This window comes from Phaseolus vulgaris, chromosome 3 (genome assembly GCF_000499845.2).
Source record: "Phaseolus vulgaris cultivar G19833 chromosome 3, P. vulgaris v2.0, whole genome shotgun sequence".
NCBI lineage: Eukaryota > Viridiplantae > Streptophyta > Magnoliopsida > Fabales > Fabaceae > Phaseolus > Phaseolus vulgaris.
Window position 1 is genome coordinate 3275571 of NC_023757.2, and position 19415 is coordinate 3294985.

General features: G+C 31.7%; 1 protein-coding gene across 1 annotated transcript; it reads right to left on the bottom strand.

The window, feature by feature from the left end:
* Nucleotides 1-1070: 1070 nt before the first annotated feature.
* Nucleotides 1071-10258, bottom strand: LOC137806290 (protein RAE1-like). Its single transcript, XM_068606313.1, has 11 exons — nucleotides 10080-10258; nucleotides 9890-9976; nucleotides 9694-9771; nucleotides 9365-9558; nucleotides 8280-8421; nucleotides 7147-7227; nucleotides 3928-4056; nucleotides 3753-3830; nucleotides 3223-3294; nucleotides 1716-1796; nucleotides 1071-1379 (listed from the first exon to the last, which is right to left on the bottom strand). The coding sequence occupies exons 1-11, from the start codon at nucleotides 10125-10127 to the stop codon at nucleotides 1329-1331; spliced, it is 1041 nt and encodes a 346-aa protein (XP_068462414.1). The 5' UTR covers nucleotides 10128-10258; the 3' UTR covers nucleotides 1071-1328.
* Nucleotides 10259-19415: the final 9157 nt, after the last annotated feature.

Genomic DNA, 19415 nt, shown 5'->3' on the forward strand with positions numbered 1-19415 from the left:
AGTGTATATACTTGTGTATGTTTCTGCCTTCATACCTATGAGTGTGTTATTTAGAATATTTTTATGATAAATTTTCTCACTTTCCTTCATGATAAATTAACTCTAACTATTAGTAATTAGAGCTACTTCATACACCTAACTCGAGAATAAATAGACAAAAGAATTGCAACTCCGATCATGTATTTTCATATTTGAGATATATAAAAATAATTTTTTTTTCATGAAATTAAATATTTAATTTGATTTATTCAAGAGAATTTCTTTCAAGGCATTATTGAAGAACTATATGCATCAAGTTCTAAGATTTTTTTTTTATCACACGAGCTTTTAGAATCAATCATTCAAACCTAACTATTCATTTCCAAAAATAAACTTTTCTTACAAGTTTATCTTTAAACATCTAACCCAAATAACATGAAAAAACTGCAACCATTCCCATAATTAGATATAATTAAGAAACCTAATAAAAACTTCTATAAATGGGACTTTTTTTATAATTTGAAACTAGGTAAAAGCTTTCTTAATATTTAAGAAAATACATATTAATCTTAATGTATTTATTTTCATATATATTGATAAAAGGTCAAATATAAAAACTAATTTCAAAGTAACCTTTGAATATATTAATATACTCGCTTAGATACATGTCAATCTTAACCTTTGAATGTTGTAAATTAATCAACACTATTTAAATTAACCCTTGTGCAACACATCTATGCACCTGATGATAAAAAAAATACCGACCCACATTAAATACTTAATTGAAATTAAACCTTTTTAAATAAGTTTCTCGATGTACAGTTACAAAAATAATAAAGTAAAATAAACTAAATTTTCCTAAAGGTTAAAAAGCTATTTTTTTAATTATCACTCTTTAAAAAGATTTTTTTTCAACAATTTTAGAAAATTTTCTTAACATCTTTAATAATCTTCTATTATCAATATCTTCAGTCCCTAGTTGAATTATAAAAAATAAAATAAAAATGAGATTACTAATAACTAAAAATAGTATATGTGCAATGCATATGTCTAGATACAGTTTAAAATATAGTTATCATTGTGGATGGATGTAGAAATGAACCTCCTAAAAAGCTTTTCTACCACAAAATGTGAAACATATATCAGCTTCATCTGAAACTGTCCATGTGATAAAAGGGTAACAACAGCCTAACCTAAATCGTGATAAAATACACTTGTATGGTAGAAAAATGGGCTATACTAGGAAAATTTTAGATTGAAAAAATCAAAGTATGAATTTTTCTCATTATAGCTGATTCTACTAAATCACAGTGAGTGCCAAAACCAAATGGACCTTTAGCATGAAATTTTCACTTTCTTCCCGTGGCTCCAGCTCGTGGCTTGCCTTTAACCTCAGACTCCTGTTCACATGAGAAACAAGGTTAGACTTAAAATGGGAAAAAAATGAAATAAACGATAGTTAATATTTGCAGGACAGGAATGAAGCATCCCTCAACTTATTTGGGGTACCCTCTTAAGAGGGGGTTGATCAGGAGATGGAAAGACTAGAGTAATATTGTATGATGAAGCATGTCTATCATTGTTTTAATCATATTTCAAACGAAAGAATAATAATTGTTTCATTCTGTTTCACTATTTTACATTCATGCAGTCTCATCCATCCATTGAGTTGTTAAATATGTTGATGGAAAGATTATACAACTTAAGCATGCATGTAGACGTATGCACAGGCCTACCTGTGGTAAGTGCAAATAAATGTAGTTCTTGGCTGCGGCTGGATTGTGATTTTCTGCACCCTTGCTCCAATCATAACAAACCTAAAGAAATGAATGAAGTTGGTATGTCAACAAAAAACAAGCTAACTTTATAGATGATAAAAATATCCTAACATGTCCATATTTAGTAGGAAAAATATCCCTTAGAATCTGCATATTCATTCCAGTAGATTTTATTTCCTTTTTTAAGAGAATGTGATTGTTACAAATAGAGAAATTGAAAATGTAATTAGCATTGTTGTAAGTAATAAACCATTTCTTTATTCCCTCATTATTCAAGTTGGTATTAGAGCTCCTAATTGGAGGCTGTTTCCACGACCATTGCCACCATCTGCTAATCATCGCCACTACAATCATCCATCCTTAAAGAAAGTGGAGGAACAAAAAGGTGCATCTAGCACTGATGGTCATAACACCAGAAAGTCATGTCACCTATAGAAATGCCACGCACAACCATCGGTATCAATGCTTGTAGCTCACCTTGTTCCGGTGACCCCCACCCACCAACCTTGCCACAAATAGGATCTTAGAGATACCAAGGGGTGGTGTGATCCTGTTTGGTCTGATATGAGTGAATCTAAGTTTCTTGCTCTCTTGACAAAGAGTTCTTTTTCTTACGTTCCTCAATAGCTAAGGTGAAATTTACACCTATGGGTCCTAATGATCTTCCAAATGTGGTGGTTCCTTATCCATTTGATGGCCGGAATTATTTGCAGTGGAGACATAGAGTATTCTACAAGAAAACTCGTGTCTTAAATGACATTAGTAGTCCTACTGAACCTCTACTGTCTTTTGTTTCCTTTTCTCCCTTAGTGTCAAGTATACTTTCTCGGGCCAGGTTGTGTTGTTTTTGTGCACTCTAATACTCTTAATCACAATAAATTAAATCCTAGAGCTCTTAAATGTGTCTTTACTGATTATCCTTATAAAACAAATGGTACAAGTGTTATCACTCTGAGAGTCTTGTGTCTTTATCACAATGGATGTCACTTTTCATGAAATAAAATTCATTTTTGTCAACCCTCCAATTTAGAGGGAGAAAATACTTGAAGTGGAGGATCTCTCCTTCTTATTACTATATTTGTGTTTGCAGGATGCCCAAGATCTAAGTGATGGAATCCCCACAAATGGGATAGAACCAATTGAGAGTAAGGAAGAAGACATTTACAAACTTGAGGAACAATGTTGTAAATAGGAGATTATTAGGATAAACATATCTTAATATCTCCATAATAATTAGGTTCCTAGAATCTACACATTTATACCAGCAGGTTTTATTTCCTATTTTAAGAGAATGTGATTGTTACAAATAAAGGAGTTGAACATGTAATTAGCACGATTGTAATTAATAAAATATTTCTTTATTCCCTCACATTATTCAAGTGGAAGGTCACGAGAAATGAAGCAAAACAAATATAATTGTTCAAGTAAACATGTATGGTTAGTGAAAACAGCAAATCGAACATACCGCATAAGCAAATATGGAACCATCATTATTGAATGCACTGCAAGGTATGGGTTGACTACACCTTTGCATAGCCTGCAAAACATATTAAAGTTTTGTGAGCATATGACAATAACAACAGATACTTCAAAGGATTGAACTTATAAGAAACAACATAGTATTTTCAAGATCTTCATGCATTATCAACCCAGTAACAAGGGCCAAAAGAACCCAAAAAGAAACACAAACATCCTAATCGGATATTGAAAGGAATTCATCCTTGCATTTTCTGGCAAGTGATAACAGGCAAATTACAGACTATATGCCCCATGGCCCCACCGTGAAAGAGAAAATCAATGGCTAGAAAGGGGAGTAACAGTAATATCTTGGTTACGAAGTCTTCAGCCATACATACAGATAGGTTCTACTATGAAGTAGAGCAAAAAATATTACTTTATCCAGAAATAAACAACACAAGAATCTTCTGGAAATTCGAGAGATCAGTTTCAGAATGAAAGGACAAGTAAAAATAGAGTATTAAACAAAGCAGGAACCTTGAGCCTCTGTTTACTGTCCTTGTCCCAGAAATTAAAAGCACCGTCAGATCCGGCAGTAGCAAAAGTGTGATGCACCTGAAAGCCAAGACATAAAATCAGATCTCACATAGAAGAATATTAAATCTACAGCTTGAAAATAAATTAAACTAATTTTGATGTCATATGGTACTACCGGATGGAAATTTAAGGAGTTGACTGAATATATCTCATTGTTCTCTCTGTGGCATTTAAAAGTAAAATTCTTGCTTTGTTGTGCATCATCCAGGTGATGTACTCCAACCCTTCCTTCTATGGAGCCAACCTACAGAGAAACAGTGTATAGTCAATACTCCATAATGCCAGCAGTTCAAATTTTTTAAGCAAAAAATATCTTTCAGCAGATATACAGCAAGCATTTGACAAGAAAAACAGCAGGAAAAAAACAAAAGCATAGATGCGACAGTGGAGGTGACTTGGTGTTACAAAATGTATGTGAGCATTATCACTTCTAAGAATTTTAATTATTTTGCCAAAGTGAGTCCTAATTTCATTAAGAAAAGGCATGAAAAATAGACAAATGTTAAGACCAATTATTCACTAACTAAACTCAAGTATATTGGGAGTATTCATCAATGAATATGTAACAATATTTGAACCCAAATGTCAGAATGAATGGTGGAGAAAGCATAATACAATTGGTTTCATATTTCTTTCAAAAAGAAGACTTAACAGATTTTCCTAATTGACATGACTCTCACTAAGATTTGAAGTTTGTTAAGCCTAGGAACAATTTTCTTCAATTTTGACCAGTGTGGATAACCCAATCGATCATGCAAAAGTTTAAGTAACGGAAGTGCAAGAAAGGATATGGCAAAGTTGGTATTAAGATAATATATCCTCATGATTCATGTCCAACATCAATTAGTCAACCCATACCACACTCCTATAAGACATAAGAGTTAGCATCAAATGTCATAGAGCAACTTAATGAGTCGATTAATTGACTCCGAAATTACATTAAAAAGACAACTAATAACACAAAGGATAAATTATAAGTTCAAGGAAGGAGATAGAGATATTTGTCTAACTAACAAGGAGAAACTTTGGATTCATTGGCTGTGGTGATAAAGTGAGGAAATTTAGGCAAGGAAATGGAGAGTATAAGAAAATTATTACAAAAAACACAATTAGAAGCACCTAAATCATTTGTCCATGGACCTTGATTTTCCATGGATTGAGAAATTCAAGTGATTGAAACACTAAGAGCTTTGGAAGATTGTGCTAGGCAGCAGGATTTTAATCTCAAATATTTCTAATATTCATTATCAAAAAATACTTTAGAATAAGGAGATTTGATCATAACTCTTAGGAGTTTGAACACAAAGAAGTCTTCTAGTCAAACTCTCCACTAAAAGAACTTCATGAGTAGAGAGAATTTGATCACCAAAATCATCAAAGTTTATATTCATGGCACGGAAAATTATTACAATATACAACTAATCTAATTTCGAAATTTCTTCCAATGAATTAGTTTGCAATAACATCTTCACTTCAACAACAACTAGAGTTTCCTCATAGTAAAGGTCATATCATGGTTTGTTTGTTTAAAATATGCGAGCTTATTAGGAGAATCAAAGAGGTGTTTGCCACTCGGATATATTTGCATTTGAAATAGAGCTAAGTTCAATTTCAAAGTGGTCATGGTATCCTTGACGAAGGAATCATAATTCCATAGAGGCAGACTAAGATGAATAATTCTTCCAATTGAGTCTTGATCTTGAAATGGTCAAAGTGGCTGAAAAGAAAAGAGCAGAACCTATCGAATCCATTCTAGAGAGGGAGAACAATGATCAAACCTAAAAATAGAGAAAAGAAACCCTAAAATCATGAGAGAGCATGTGTTCCAACACAAAGGTACATTGGAACAATAAAATGAGGTTAGAAATGAACGCAAAAGAGTCTAGCGAGTAAGACAAAGGTTTTGCCAAGTGGTTCTGACAACAAGAAGGTAGCATGTGGATGACAGCGCCACAAATGGGATGTGTGTAGATTGGCGCATGACAGGAGGTGGCTAATCAATTGGTCCACGCGCTTCTTGAGGCACACCCAACCCTAATTTTTTTTAAAAAACGAGGGCAGACGACAGCTACGGTAGTCGAAAGCAGTGATGACAACAACAGATGTTGTCAGAGACAATGAAGAAGACAGAGCAGGACCCTAGCTACTCTAATACTAAGTTTTTGAACAAATAAGATGGATAGAACATTGTATTCAACCTATACTATAGTGCTTTTTATTGATGTATATATATAGGATACAAAAAGAGGCTAGGAACTTGCCTAAAACCCCTACCTTAAAGCTTTGTACACACAAAAGAAATATTAATAAAATAACAATACATTTGAATAGGCATGAAGTGATAGGTACAATAGGATTGGACCACACATATACCATGTTGAGAATAAGGAGTTTTAACTAACACTTGAGAGATCACTCTCAGTTGATCTATCAATATAGAAAAATATACAATCTGAACTACAAAAGGTTGACAAGAAAATTTACACACTAGGACCCTATAATATGGTTGATAGGTACAGCAAAGACAACAACTTTACAAGATATTCTAGAACAACTCAGTCTGTTACAAAGTTATGGTTTAGTTGTTGGATGATGTGTCTTGTATTTTTGAGTTTGTCTCTTGGGTAAGGTCCTTCAGCTTCATGACAATGATCTTGTTTTGTTGTTGGATGCATGTCTTTATTTGAGGGTGTGACCGCTTTGGTGGGGTGAGACAACTGTATCTGGTGGGTTTCTATATCTTGGTCTGGTTTTTTACCTTGATATGTAGTACAATGTTTGTCGGATCCTTAGTTGGTAGGGTTCTAGGATCTTGTAATTTGGGGTTTTGTATAAGGGTTGAGACACTGAAGTGTCTCTTTTTATTTTATTTATTCTTTGCTAATAAAAAAAAAAAAAACAAGATATTCTAGAAGACAATAAAAATGTTATAGCACACATATTGGCTATGTTCTCAAACCTAGTACATGTCTGTCTAGTAGTCATGGGTACCACAAAAAAATCAAAAAAAAGAGAAATAGATACTGATTTTTATAAGTTGTGCCCTTTTGTATTTTTTTACTATTCCTACAATTTGGTAATGTTTGTATAAATGATATTTTCAAATATATGTATATTTTGTGAATTTATATATCCTAGATATTTGAAAATTTCCACTCTTGCAACATAGGTTTGGGCATTCTTGAGTTGTAAAGGATCTTCAAAACATTAATGTGTAAGCCTAAACCATGTACCAAATTGCCACATATCATAGCAGTAATGAGATTGCATAAAGTAAAGAAGGAAACAATAAGACTTCTATTAGTGTATTTAAATGTGAAAGTTGAATACATACCAAAAACCCTTGTTGATCTGGAAAAGCCGCAACACATCTTGTTTGATATTTCAGTGGAGATACAATTCTCTTGTATTCAGTCTGTTGGGATTTCAATATAAATTAGAAGAATAACATATTTATAGAAACCAATAGCTCCTCAAATATTAATATGAAGTCGGTGCTTCTGAATTTCTCCTTGTTAAATTCATGTAAAACCAAAAGGAATAGAACTAAATACAAACAAATCATGTGAAAATAGCAAGTAAAGTTGGAAAAATAACTATATGCATATATGGGCGATATCAAGTGGAGGATGCTTTTAATGAGAATAGGAGTAAAATTAGGTTGTTCAACCACAACATGGATAGTCAAGATTAAAAGATTTCATATGGGCACTAGATCACTTAAAAAGTCAATAATATTTTTAAATGTTGTGGATTTTAATCTTGACCATGCATTATAAGATCTAATGGTCAATACCCATTCTTCTCATTACAAAGAAAAGGTCCTCCCTATTACATACCCTGATATATACATAAGTATATGCATACACAAAAAGGGAAAAAAGGTGGTTAAATATGGTCATTCGTATATGAGTTGCATTTTCACGAGTTTGTTTTATATTTTCTGCACTTCAATCACTGTCACAACCTGTAAGATAAATTCTATATTGTCTATTATTTGTTGACTCCTTAAAGAGATACCCTATGATGTTGGTTACTTGGTTATCAAGATAGTAAGAACATGTAAAATTTAACAAATTGTGTACAGAACAATATAACTAACTATAGAAATATTCTCTGGTGAGGTGAAGTAGTGTAGAGGTGGGCAGGGGTTTCAACTGTAGAGAGTGAGATCACTGAGAATATTCTCTGGTGAGGGGAGCCTGTGGATTGGGCTGATAAGGCACCACTATCAGATTATCTTTCATTTCTTGTTATTTCTTTGTTCTAAAATATCAATTACAGTACCATGCAGTGAAGCTTGTCACTAGAACTCATGTTACACAAATTAGACAACAGTAACAGAATTTCATGTTGAAACTTCATCTCCTAAGCATAAAAGTCAAAATTTATATTATAATGCCAACTCATACAAACGTACAAACAACAACACAGAAAAATAATTTAGAAAGAAGAAAGAAAGATTACTTGAGGATTTTGCAAGTTGAAGACAATCAGATTTCGATCTGCAGTTCCCACTACCATCAGAGGATATTTGACAGTTATTGCATAACACCGATCAGAAAGTTGTTGTGTATGCACTGGATTTGGTTGCCTTGTATCCCAATACCTAAAATAAAGGAAGTACAGTGTAAAACAGACAATACAACTTTTTACTACTGTATGTTTTCAATACAAGTCACAATGTTATCCGAATAAACAATCATAAACTTCTTAAAGATAAAACAAAAGAAGGAAAAATGGTCATTTGCCAAAGCTTCACACCATGAACCAAGTATTTAGTAATGATGCATAAAATGGTTATATCTTAACTTCTTTTTCAGCAAGTTCTTGAAAAGACCGAGAGTGAGAATAAACTGTTCCAAGTGAATCCAAACATTATGACATATACATTTTATAAACACAGTTATTCTATTTGATTCTTCCTAACCTATCCTAAAAAGAAACATATGCACACACACTACAATATTCGTGATCAAGCACACAATAAATGCTCACCCCACCAAAACATTAACAGAAATTGTGACCTAAACAGATGTAGTTTCAGTGATCCCAAATCAAATTAGGAATTTTTCAAATGATCATAGCATGTGTTACATTTAACTAGTGCAATTTATATAGAGTACAACACGTGTTATGTTGTTTTACATTTAAAAAAAAAATGCTCTCTACTAGCTAGAATAATGTTCATCTGAACTGGGCACACTTTGTTGAGGGAAATTTTATTTAATCCAAAGGCGTATAAGGGAAGACCAAGGGCCTACACTCCTCAAGGAAAAGTACTCTTTTGCTCATTTATACACCTAACCTAAAGAACTGCTATGTTAATTACTACCATCTCCCGTGCAGACACAAGCCTCCTAATCCCGTGCCAACCTAAAATACAAACTACTGTCACCTCAGCTAACTCAATCTAGAGCCTCTCTTAGTGCGTGTTTGGTTCACCTTACTTGACAATATCAATTGTTCTTTCATACGAACTTAGTGAAACATGCCATCCTTCTAGAAACCCTCTTAATTTCAAGATGCAGAAAAATGATCAAGATGCATACTTCAGGGTCTTGTCCCAGCTTCCAGTAGCTAAAAGATTCATCTCCGGTATCCAGGCAAGATCTTTCACAGGTGCATCGTGCATGGCAACCGTCATTGGTTGTCCACCAGAAGTAAGCGGCCACATCTTGACCTGCTTGTCACAGCCCCCAGAAAAAACTGTTGTTCCATCATCCTTCCAAGCAGAGCACAAAACCTTCACGAATAAAACAAACAGCAGGTTCAAAAACTGCCCCAATGGCAATGCCACTTCAGTCCCAAACAACAATACTAATCAATAATCCATCTTTCCCAATAAAACCTATTGGAATTTGGAGTTCATAATCATTACCGGTTGGTCATGAGAAATTGAAGCCTTGGGAGTACTGGAGACAACAGTCCCATTTCTTGTTACCTCCCAACATCGAACCTATCAAAGTAGAAACTGACAGAAAATTAGAATGAAGGTTTAGCATTTAGGGTTTCTTGTTTTGTCTTTAGAATTGATAGTAAACAAGAATTTAATTAAAAGAGTGAGAGAAGGAAACCTGATTATCCCATGAAGTAGCGACGAGGAAATTGGCCTTGGGACTGAACGAAAGACTGGAAATTGAATCAGAGGGTGGTTGGGCTACCTGAAAATTTCATTTTCCAGGGAAAAAAACACTGAACAAAGAATGTAACAGATTCAACAATGAAGAATGAGAACATTGTTATTATTATTGTTATTATTATTACCTCAAAGGATTTGTTGGGATTGGTATTTGCGGATCCGAAGGTGGACATTGTGACCAATGATGAATGAAGAACACAGAAGGAGAAAGAAATTGAGAAATTGGGGCGTGGGAAAGAAGAACGAAAGGTTTGAACTGAAAGCAAAAATGCTGCAATGCATAGGGTTTGAATGAAAATGGGTCACACTAGTAACATTATTATCCTTACTTGCTTTTACTTCTTACATCGCCTTTTTCTAACTGCACCGCACATTTTTTGACCTGCACCCCTATAATTGGAGGAAATGACAGAACTATCTTGTTTCTCTCTCAAAGCACCCTACCACTACTATCAGTTAGAAAAAGAGAAAAAACAAATCTTGTTTTGAAAAATTCTTTTTAAAACATATGAAATGAAATGTGTTGTGAAAAACTTATTCTAGAAAACCATCCTAGACAATAATTATAAAAATATAGATAATAATTATAAAAATAAAATATTAGATACATAATAATAAAACTAAAATACAGATATACATTATAAACAAAAATAAAAAATGAGGATTTAGACACGAAAGCGTTTGTGTTCCACTAATAATAATGTGTTCCGCTAGTAATAATGATAGTAATAGTAGGTAAATAGAGATATTTGATATATATATATATATATTTAAATATTATATTTATTATAAATCATATTTTTTTAATTTAAATATAGGTTTCTCTGATGCTTAAATTTAGAAATTTTTTAATAGTAAGAAATTATCTAATTATTTATTTGTTCAAATATAAATATAAATAATTTAAAAAAAAATATTTATAATTTTTGTGCATTGTTTCCCTTTTTTATTTGTGTGATAACATTAAATGGAACGCACCTAAAACCTTGTTAAAATGTAAATTATTTTGTTTTGGGCTTTATTGGACTCTTTCGTTTTTGGGCCTTTTCCCCTCAGCTTGGCCCTTTTACATTTCCTTTATATTTACTTTTTGTAACACTTCTTACACTTACACTTTTTTATTAATGAAATTAATTCAATTTTTTTTTCTTTGCTCTTTTGCTTCTTTCTCTCTATGTTTCAGTGTGCAGTTCCTAAGTTCTTGATTCTAGAGTTTGTGTTTGCTACACTTCTTCCGATTGCATTGCATGTGATTTACCTTTGTGATTTTTTCTCTTATTTCTTTTTCATTTTTTTGCTGAGTTGAATTTGACTGATGTATATTTGATTAAGTTTAACCCTGTGTAAGGATTAAAAGATGTCAATCTTTATAGAATCTGTGAAAATTTTATTGGTGGTAGAACTTGGGAGCCATCTGCTCCTTATTTGTATTACAACATTTATTATATTTTATTGTTGAAAAATCACAAATCCCCCTTTTACTTTATTGTTATTACTAATTTTCATTGTTTGCAGATAAATTTTAAACTCTGATTCACTATTAGATTCGTTGGGTGATGACTTAGGGTCATCTAACCACTTCTATACTATCATCTTTTTTGTGTTAGATATTCTAACATTGTTGTTAAACAATCTCTGCATTGGAATTGGAAAATCTTTTAACTTGATTGCAAAATTAATGTTATCAGCCCCCACCATAATTTATTATGGAAAACTACAGAAAAACAAAAAAAAAGATCTTTGAAGCCAAATTTTGAGTCCAAGAGTCGATTACATGGAGGGAAGGTGTTAGGACCCTATGACGTTTGTCCTAAGGCAGTTTAACTTTAATTAAATGTGCGAAATGAGAGTGGTTTTTAAAGATGTTCATTTTTCCCCAAAAATCAACAAAAATACATATAAAAACAAAGAAAAAGGTTTTGAAATTTTTATTTAGCACAATTAGGATTGACATTATTGATGACTATTTTGCGGCAAGTGTACCGAGCCAGAAGTAATAGTTTTTTCCTAAGGACGGATATCGAACCCATAAGAAGCAATTCTAAAATCTCAAGTATAATATTCACCATCATAAAATGTGTAAAAGTTTGTTGGAAAGGTTGTTTGTATTGTGAATTTACAAGAAATTAAATAAAGCAAAGTAAAAGATTTGTATGAGTCAATTGAGAAAATTGAGATTGACATTCATCCTTCTCACTCGTCTGTATTTTTAAAAGCATATAATATTAAATCTTGATTGATATTGATGCACATATAAAAATCATTCATATTGATTCCTTGCATACAAAATTATTAAAAGAGTCTCCTAAATATCGATTCTTTGTATATTTATAAAAACTCCTTATCGTTACAAACATATTTTATAGAGAAATTAACATTTCAAATATATTCCTAACATTCAAATATGTTAAGCATTATCCTTTAGGTCAGATGCTTAGAAGGACTTTCCAGTCAAATCTAAGGATCAAAATCATGAATAATTCCAATCATCAATCAAAAACTAAATATTATAGATAAATATCACCTCAATACATAAGAGTTTGAACTAATTACTCCCAATCACAAAGGGAAAAATTAGCCACTAATGTTAGCCATTTCAAGCATGGAAAGCAAGAAAATAAGATTTAAGATGTTTCTCCTTAACGACTGCCTCCTCTAAGGTTTTCTATTTCTCTCTATTTTACTAATGATCTCCAAGGTTATGCCTCATGCCTTCTATTTAACCTAATTGGGCTTGGGATAAGTGACATTTCGCTTAAGCGAGATATTACTTGCCTAAGCGAGTTTTAGGAGAAAAAACCCAACTTCGGGGAGTGAACTTACTTAAGCGAGCCTTAGACGAGTCTTAGGCGAGTTCCTCTAGAGAATAAACAAAATTGGTTTCAAACTCGCTCAACCAAGATATTGTTTGCTCAAGCAAGTTTCATGAGAATAAAAAAACCAACTTTGATGTCAAACTCGCTTAAGCGAGCCTTGAGCGGATCTTGGGCGAGTTTGAGCGAGTTTTCAATGTTCCAGCTTTGTCTTTTCATCTTGTCTTTAACTTGTTCATTCTCCTTTAGCACTTTTATCTCCATTTTTAGAAAAGATGGTGTGTGCCTACATAAAAATTAATTAATGGGTTTTCAAATTCAGAATAAGGGTAATTTTGGAAATTTAAAAAACATAGGGTGCAGGTTAAAATTGATATGGTGCTCAAAGAAATTGCCTAATGCTACTAGTGTGACCCATCTTCATTTGAACCCTATGCATTGCAACATTTTTGCTTTATGTTCAAACCTTTTGTTCTTCCGTCCCACCCCTCAATTTCTCAATTTCTTTCTCCTTTTGTGTTCTTCATTCATCATTGATCACAATGTTCACCTTTAGAGTCGCATACACCTTAAACCTTAAACCCTAAACCATAAATCCTAGACCCTTAAATCCTAGATCTTTGACCTTAGACCCTAAACCATATACCCTCGACTTAAACCCTAGACCCTCAACTCGAAATCCTAAACCATAGACCTTATACCATAGGTCTTATATGATAGACCTTAGACCTTAGACCCTAAACCTTAAGCACATGACCCTTAAACCTTAGACCCTTGAATTCTATACTTTAAACCCTGGACCACATGCCATAAATCCTAGAACCTTAAATGCTAGACCCTATACTATAAATCCTAAACCCCAAACCCTTAGACCATATACCATAAACCATCAACCCTACATATTAAATGTTATACTCATAAACCCTATGTCGTAGACTCGCAACCCTAGATCTTAAACACTATACCCTTAGATCCTACACCTTGGGACCCTAGACCCTATACCATAAACCCTAAATCCTACATCCTAAACCGTAAACGTTAGACCATACACCCTAAACCTTAAACCCAATACCTTGGACCCTAGACCCAAGACCATAAATCCTAGACCCTAGACTTAAGACCATAAATCCTAGACCCTAGACCCAAGAGCCAAGGTCATAAATAGTAGACCCAAGACCTTATACCCTAAATTCAATACCTTAGTGTTTAGGGTCTAAAGTCTTGGGTATAATGTATAAGGTCTTGGCTATTGAGTCTACGGTCTAGGGTATATGGTTTATAGTCTTGGGTCTAAGGTATATGATATAGGGTTTAGGGTGTATGGTTTAAGGGTATACTGTTTAGGGTTTTAAGATGTATGATTTAGGGTTTATGGTATATGATCTCAGGTTTAAGATATAAGGATTATGGTATATGATATCAGGTGTAGGATCTAGGGTTTCATGGTGTAGGATCTAAGGGGTATAGTCTTTAGGATTCAGAGTTTGTGATATAAGGTTGCATGTCTAGGACATAGGGTTTAGGATCTAACATTTAGGGTTAGGATTTACAATTTTATGGTACAAAGTTTAAGGTCTATGGTCTTGGTTATAGGGTATAAAGTTCTAAAGTGTATGATTTCGGGTTTTGGGGTTTAGGGTCTAAGGAGTTTGGTAGATGGGATTTATGGTCTTGGGTCTTGGGTGTGGGATCTAGGATCTAAGATTTAGGGTTTATGGGTTTAAGATTTAGAATTTGGAATTTGACATTTTAGAATTTTGGATTTTAGATTTTAGAATTTTATGGTTTAGGATTTAATATTTAGAGAGTTTAAGATTTTTCAGTAACTGTTTAGTAATGTTTTTGTTATTGTTATACTATCTTATGAGCAAAATATGTTTCAATTCTCTCGTAATTGTAATTGTTTAATATTAAGTTATAAAGTTTTTGTAAAGATTTATTTTAATTAAATTTAGAGTAACTCAATTTAGGTATATTTTTTTAGTTGAGTCCTTATTAAGTGTTTAAAATATATATTTTTTTATTTATTTTTCTCTAAGTGTTTTGTCATTTGTTTTGTACCATCAACAAATGGTGTGACCCTTATTTTTTTTATTAAATAATAATTAATTTAGAAAAAAAAAGAATTGATCGATCAACTTAGATACTAGTTTTCAAATTAAAAAAAATTATTAGTATTTAAATTAGTTTTTATTATTAATAAAAATTTATAAAGTAGTTTTGAAATTGATATCTAATATTAAGTATCAATGTTTTAGTTACCAAATACTTTAAATTTTAAATCAGTCTTTAATTAAATTAAAAATTAATTTATAATATAAAGTAGTTAATAATTAAAACATTGATTGTTAAGGTTATATATCAATTTATAAACTACTTTATAAACTTTTTTTTTATATATAAAAAGTTTTCATGTTAGGCATCACAATGCAACTTGACATCTCAGTAAGGCTGACACCTCAAGTAACAACAATCATCTGCCATCACATGAAAAAAATATTATTAAAACAAAGAAAATACAAAAATATGGGGGGACTAGACCAAAACCCATATGTTAACAAAAACGATACATAAGTAGACTATACCTATTCATAAAGAGTTATAAGAACAGACTAGATGGAAGTCTACTATACCAATGAAATGATTCTCTATGAATAAATCTCAAATTAGCCAACTTATTAGCACACGCATTCCCTTCACGAAAAATATGAGTAACCCTAAACCTGATTGTCCCACAGAAATTAAGACAAGTATTTCATCGATTACGAAGCATCCACGAAACATTAGTCCTAGTAGTAAACACATCACAAACCAAGGCAGAATCACATTCAAGCCAGACACTAGTAAGCCCCATTTTTTAGCTTCCTTCATAGCATGTATAACTCCATAAAACTCAGCAATCAAAACAGTCTGAACTTCAAGAAACACTGAAAAAGCACCAATAAATTCTCCCATACTCCCACGAAAAATACCTCCACAAGTAGCAAGACCAGGATACCCCCTAGCAACCCCATCAATATTAATTTTAACCCAGCCTGGTGAAGGAAATTTCCATCTAACAAGAAGAGTACGAAGAACTTTACCACTACGAGTCTTAATACCAAAAAACTTAATCACGTTGAAATCCAACATATCATTCTTCATTGAAGCTTTAAACGAATTTCCCACTAGACAAGTTAAATCTTTAATTACCGAAATAGCCTTAGAAACCTCAATCTTATCTTGAAATCTAGCATAATTCCTCATACGCCATATCATCCATATATAAAAGGTTATCACAGCAAGCTTAATCAATTTAACCAAAGGACTACCATCACTCTTAATAAAAAAAAAGAAGATCATCCTTATTAGAGAAATGAGAAGTAAGAAAAATTTGTCGAACCCAACTCCAAATATGCAATGCGTTAGAACATTCAAAAAATAGATGTTGAATAGATTCCTCATGCTTTTCACAAAGCGTACACACAGAACATATATGCAAACCCTTATTCTGAATATGTTGATTTGTAGGAAGTCGCCCATGAAAATTTTTTCAGAGTACTAGAGTTTTGGAAGGCAGAATAGATGAAAACCAAATGAATTTACCCCAACCACATGGAACTCCTAGTTCTAAGAAAAAAGTCCTAGCCGATTTAAGAGTGAAACGACTAGACTCATCTAGAATCCAATTAGGAATATCCTATTCCTCTCTAACCATGATATGATTAAAAAGAATGAGGCATCTGCTGTAGAGAAGGGAATATTCCAATCACAACCTGTCCAAAATTGAGAGACTGTATCCGGAATGCTAACATTATTAGATAACCCTGCAATATTTGCTAAAGAAGTAGTAGAATATCATTTATCATTCCAGAAATTAATAAAAGAACCTGTAACAACAGTCCAAGAAGTATTACTGATAAAAACTATTTTAGATACCAATAATATTTTAATTTATGAAATAACATATAACTTAGTTAATATAATAACTAATATTTTATTCTCTAAATTAATTATTTTTTAATAATTATTTTTAGTACTAATTCAACTTGCTATTGAACTTATTCATTCTTTTTCCAAGAGTGAGTTAGAAAATATTAGAATGAGAAAATACAAATTGATCAACAAGTTAGGGATAGAAAAACAAAAACAATGACCATATAATCTCATTAATAACTAGGTTAAATAATAAAGTAGTTAAATAAAATAAAATAAATATATTTTGAACACCGAATCGAATGAAAATTCTTAACAAATATTCAATTAAAAATAATCAATAAATTATTTAGAACTCCTTTTATAAAATTATGAGAATATATAATGAATATTGTAGCATAAGTTAGAATTATTAGATAAATAAATAAAAATTTATTGCAAAAATAGACAAGTAGAGAGGACATGCACACGTACAAACAAAAGTGGTAAATTTAATTCGAAATAGGGGACCAGAAGAGAACATGCACATTCATAGCCACTCATTAATATTTCTCTAGCTAATAGACCTACGTTTCTGCATTTATTTATGATATCAACCATAGTTTGTATATTTCACTTTATACTAAATAAACTCTATGCATTAATCTTTTTTGACAACTAATTATCTGTTGAACATTTATTTTTTATTTATTTAGTAAGTTTTATTTCTTAATTTTAATTTAAAACTTCGATATACTAAATTCAAAATAATATAAAAAAACTAAGACTATAATCTTATACTCATATAAATTTAATTTTGAAATGCTGCATTTAGGACATACATATCAATGAAGATAACATGTTGATTCAAATATTTTATTATTTTAATTTCAATCTCCATTTTAAAAGTTTGATCTCTTTATTTTTTTCTATTTAGTATAAGATAATATTCATTATTAATTATAAAAAAACACCTATACTATTCCCTTTAAATATATTTTTAATCACATTTTAAAAATATTTTATAAAGTGCACAAAAATACTTGCTAATTCTTGTTGTTTAATCCAATGGAGTAAAACACATTAAAGATGAGTCACGAATAAATTTGAGATTATATTTTACTTTAGACTTAGACATTAAAATTATGAATTTAAATTGTTTAATTTTATTGCATATGAGATTTCAAGTCTAAACAAGAGGCGATTTTATTTCAGAAAGCAAGACAGAGCTAGATTAAGCAGGGGATCTCAATACAAAGTTCTTTCACTCTTCGGTAAAATGGAGGAAGGCAAGGAATCAATTGCACGAGATTTTTGTTAATAACACATGGTTTGACAATAAGGTTTGTGAGTTTTTTGAAGAGAAGTTCGCTAGGAATGACGCTTGCCAGGTCAGACTGGATAAGGTCGAATTCAATTCCATATTAGAAATCGACAATGAGATGCTAATTGGTGATTTTTCGGAAGAAGAGGGGAGAGTCGCGATTTGGGGTGTGATAGTTCAAAGAGTCCCAACCCTAATGGTTTTAACTTTAGTTTTATAAAATCTTGTTGGAATAGTCTAAAAAAGGACGTGGTGGCGGCAGTAAAGGATTTCACAGGCTATGACAATTACTTATTTTTTAAACAGTATATAATTATATTAGATGTATATAATTATATTAGATGTACCAGAAGACACATACTAATCGTTATTAATGGTTGTTTTAAAGTTTTTCCACAATTTATTAGTAATATTCACACATTTATAAAAAATTAAATATTCATATATTTACTTTATGATTTTAGCTAATTTTTGCTATATCCCTCTCTCATATTTCTTTCCTTCTCCCACATCCAAAAATAGAATAATACTTATAATTTTGTACTGAATGAAGCTTAAAACACAAAAGAAAAAAAGAAAATAGAAGAGGAGAGAGAAGTTGTATAAAAGGAAGTTCTTCCCTTGAAACCTTTATAGTTGTCCTTAGTCAAACTGAACCCACCTTCTGAAGCTTCAGTGCCCCACGCCATCTGGCTCATGTCCGTGGTTCGTCCTACAAAGATAATGACCTCTCCCTCCCTGCTTTCATTCATTTTCCTCTCATATCAACCACAACTTTTAATATATTTATGCTTCAAATTCCACTTTGCCAAAAAACTATACTTTATGCTTCATAAAAAATACATATACTTTCCTTTCCTATCAATAAATTTTCTACAACACATGCCTCAGTTAACCTAAATGGATACATCTGTTTTGGATGTGTTCCGTTTTCAACTGTTTTAATATTTTATCTATATTGGTTATAAGAAGCAACTAATGTAGAGGAGTAGTTGAGTGAGTATTGAAGGACAAATACGAGGATAAGTTTGAAAATTTCAATAGAAAGGGACCAAACAAAGGTATTTAAATTATTTTGGAAAAATAAAGCTATATCATCTTCCCAATATATGTCATAGAGAGTAATTTTAGCTAAACTTTCTACTAAAAGATAATTTGTATAAGTGTGGAGTATTTTGTTGTGGTGTTCAGAGAAAAGAATGTTTGTTTTTATATTTTGTATAAAAATTAGATCATCTTTAAAGTGAGTCATATATATTTATTTATTTATTTTGTTTGTTGATAAAAAAAATAATAATAGAGAGAAAAATGAATTGTGTTTTCTATGTAATTTATTTTTGTTGTCGAAGAAAAAACCTAACGTAGAATGACATTAATTAGGGTGTCAATTTTTTTGTTTTCCCTCACTTTTTTCTTCTTCTAAAACTCTT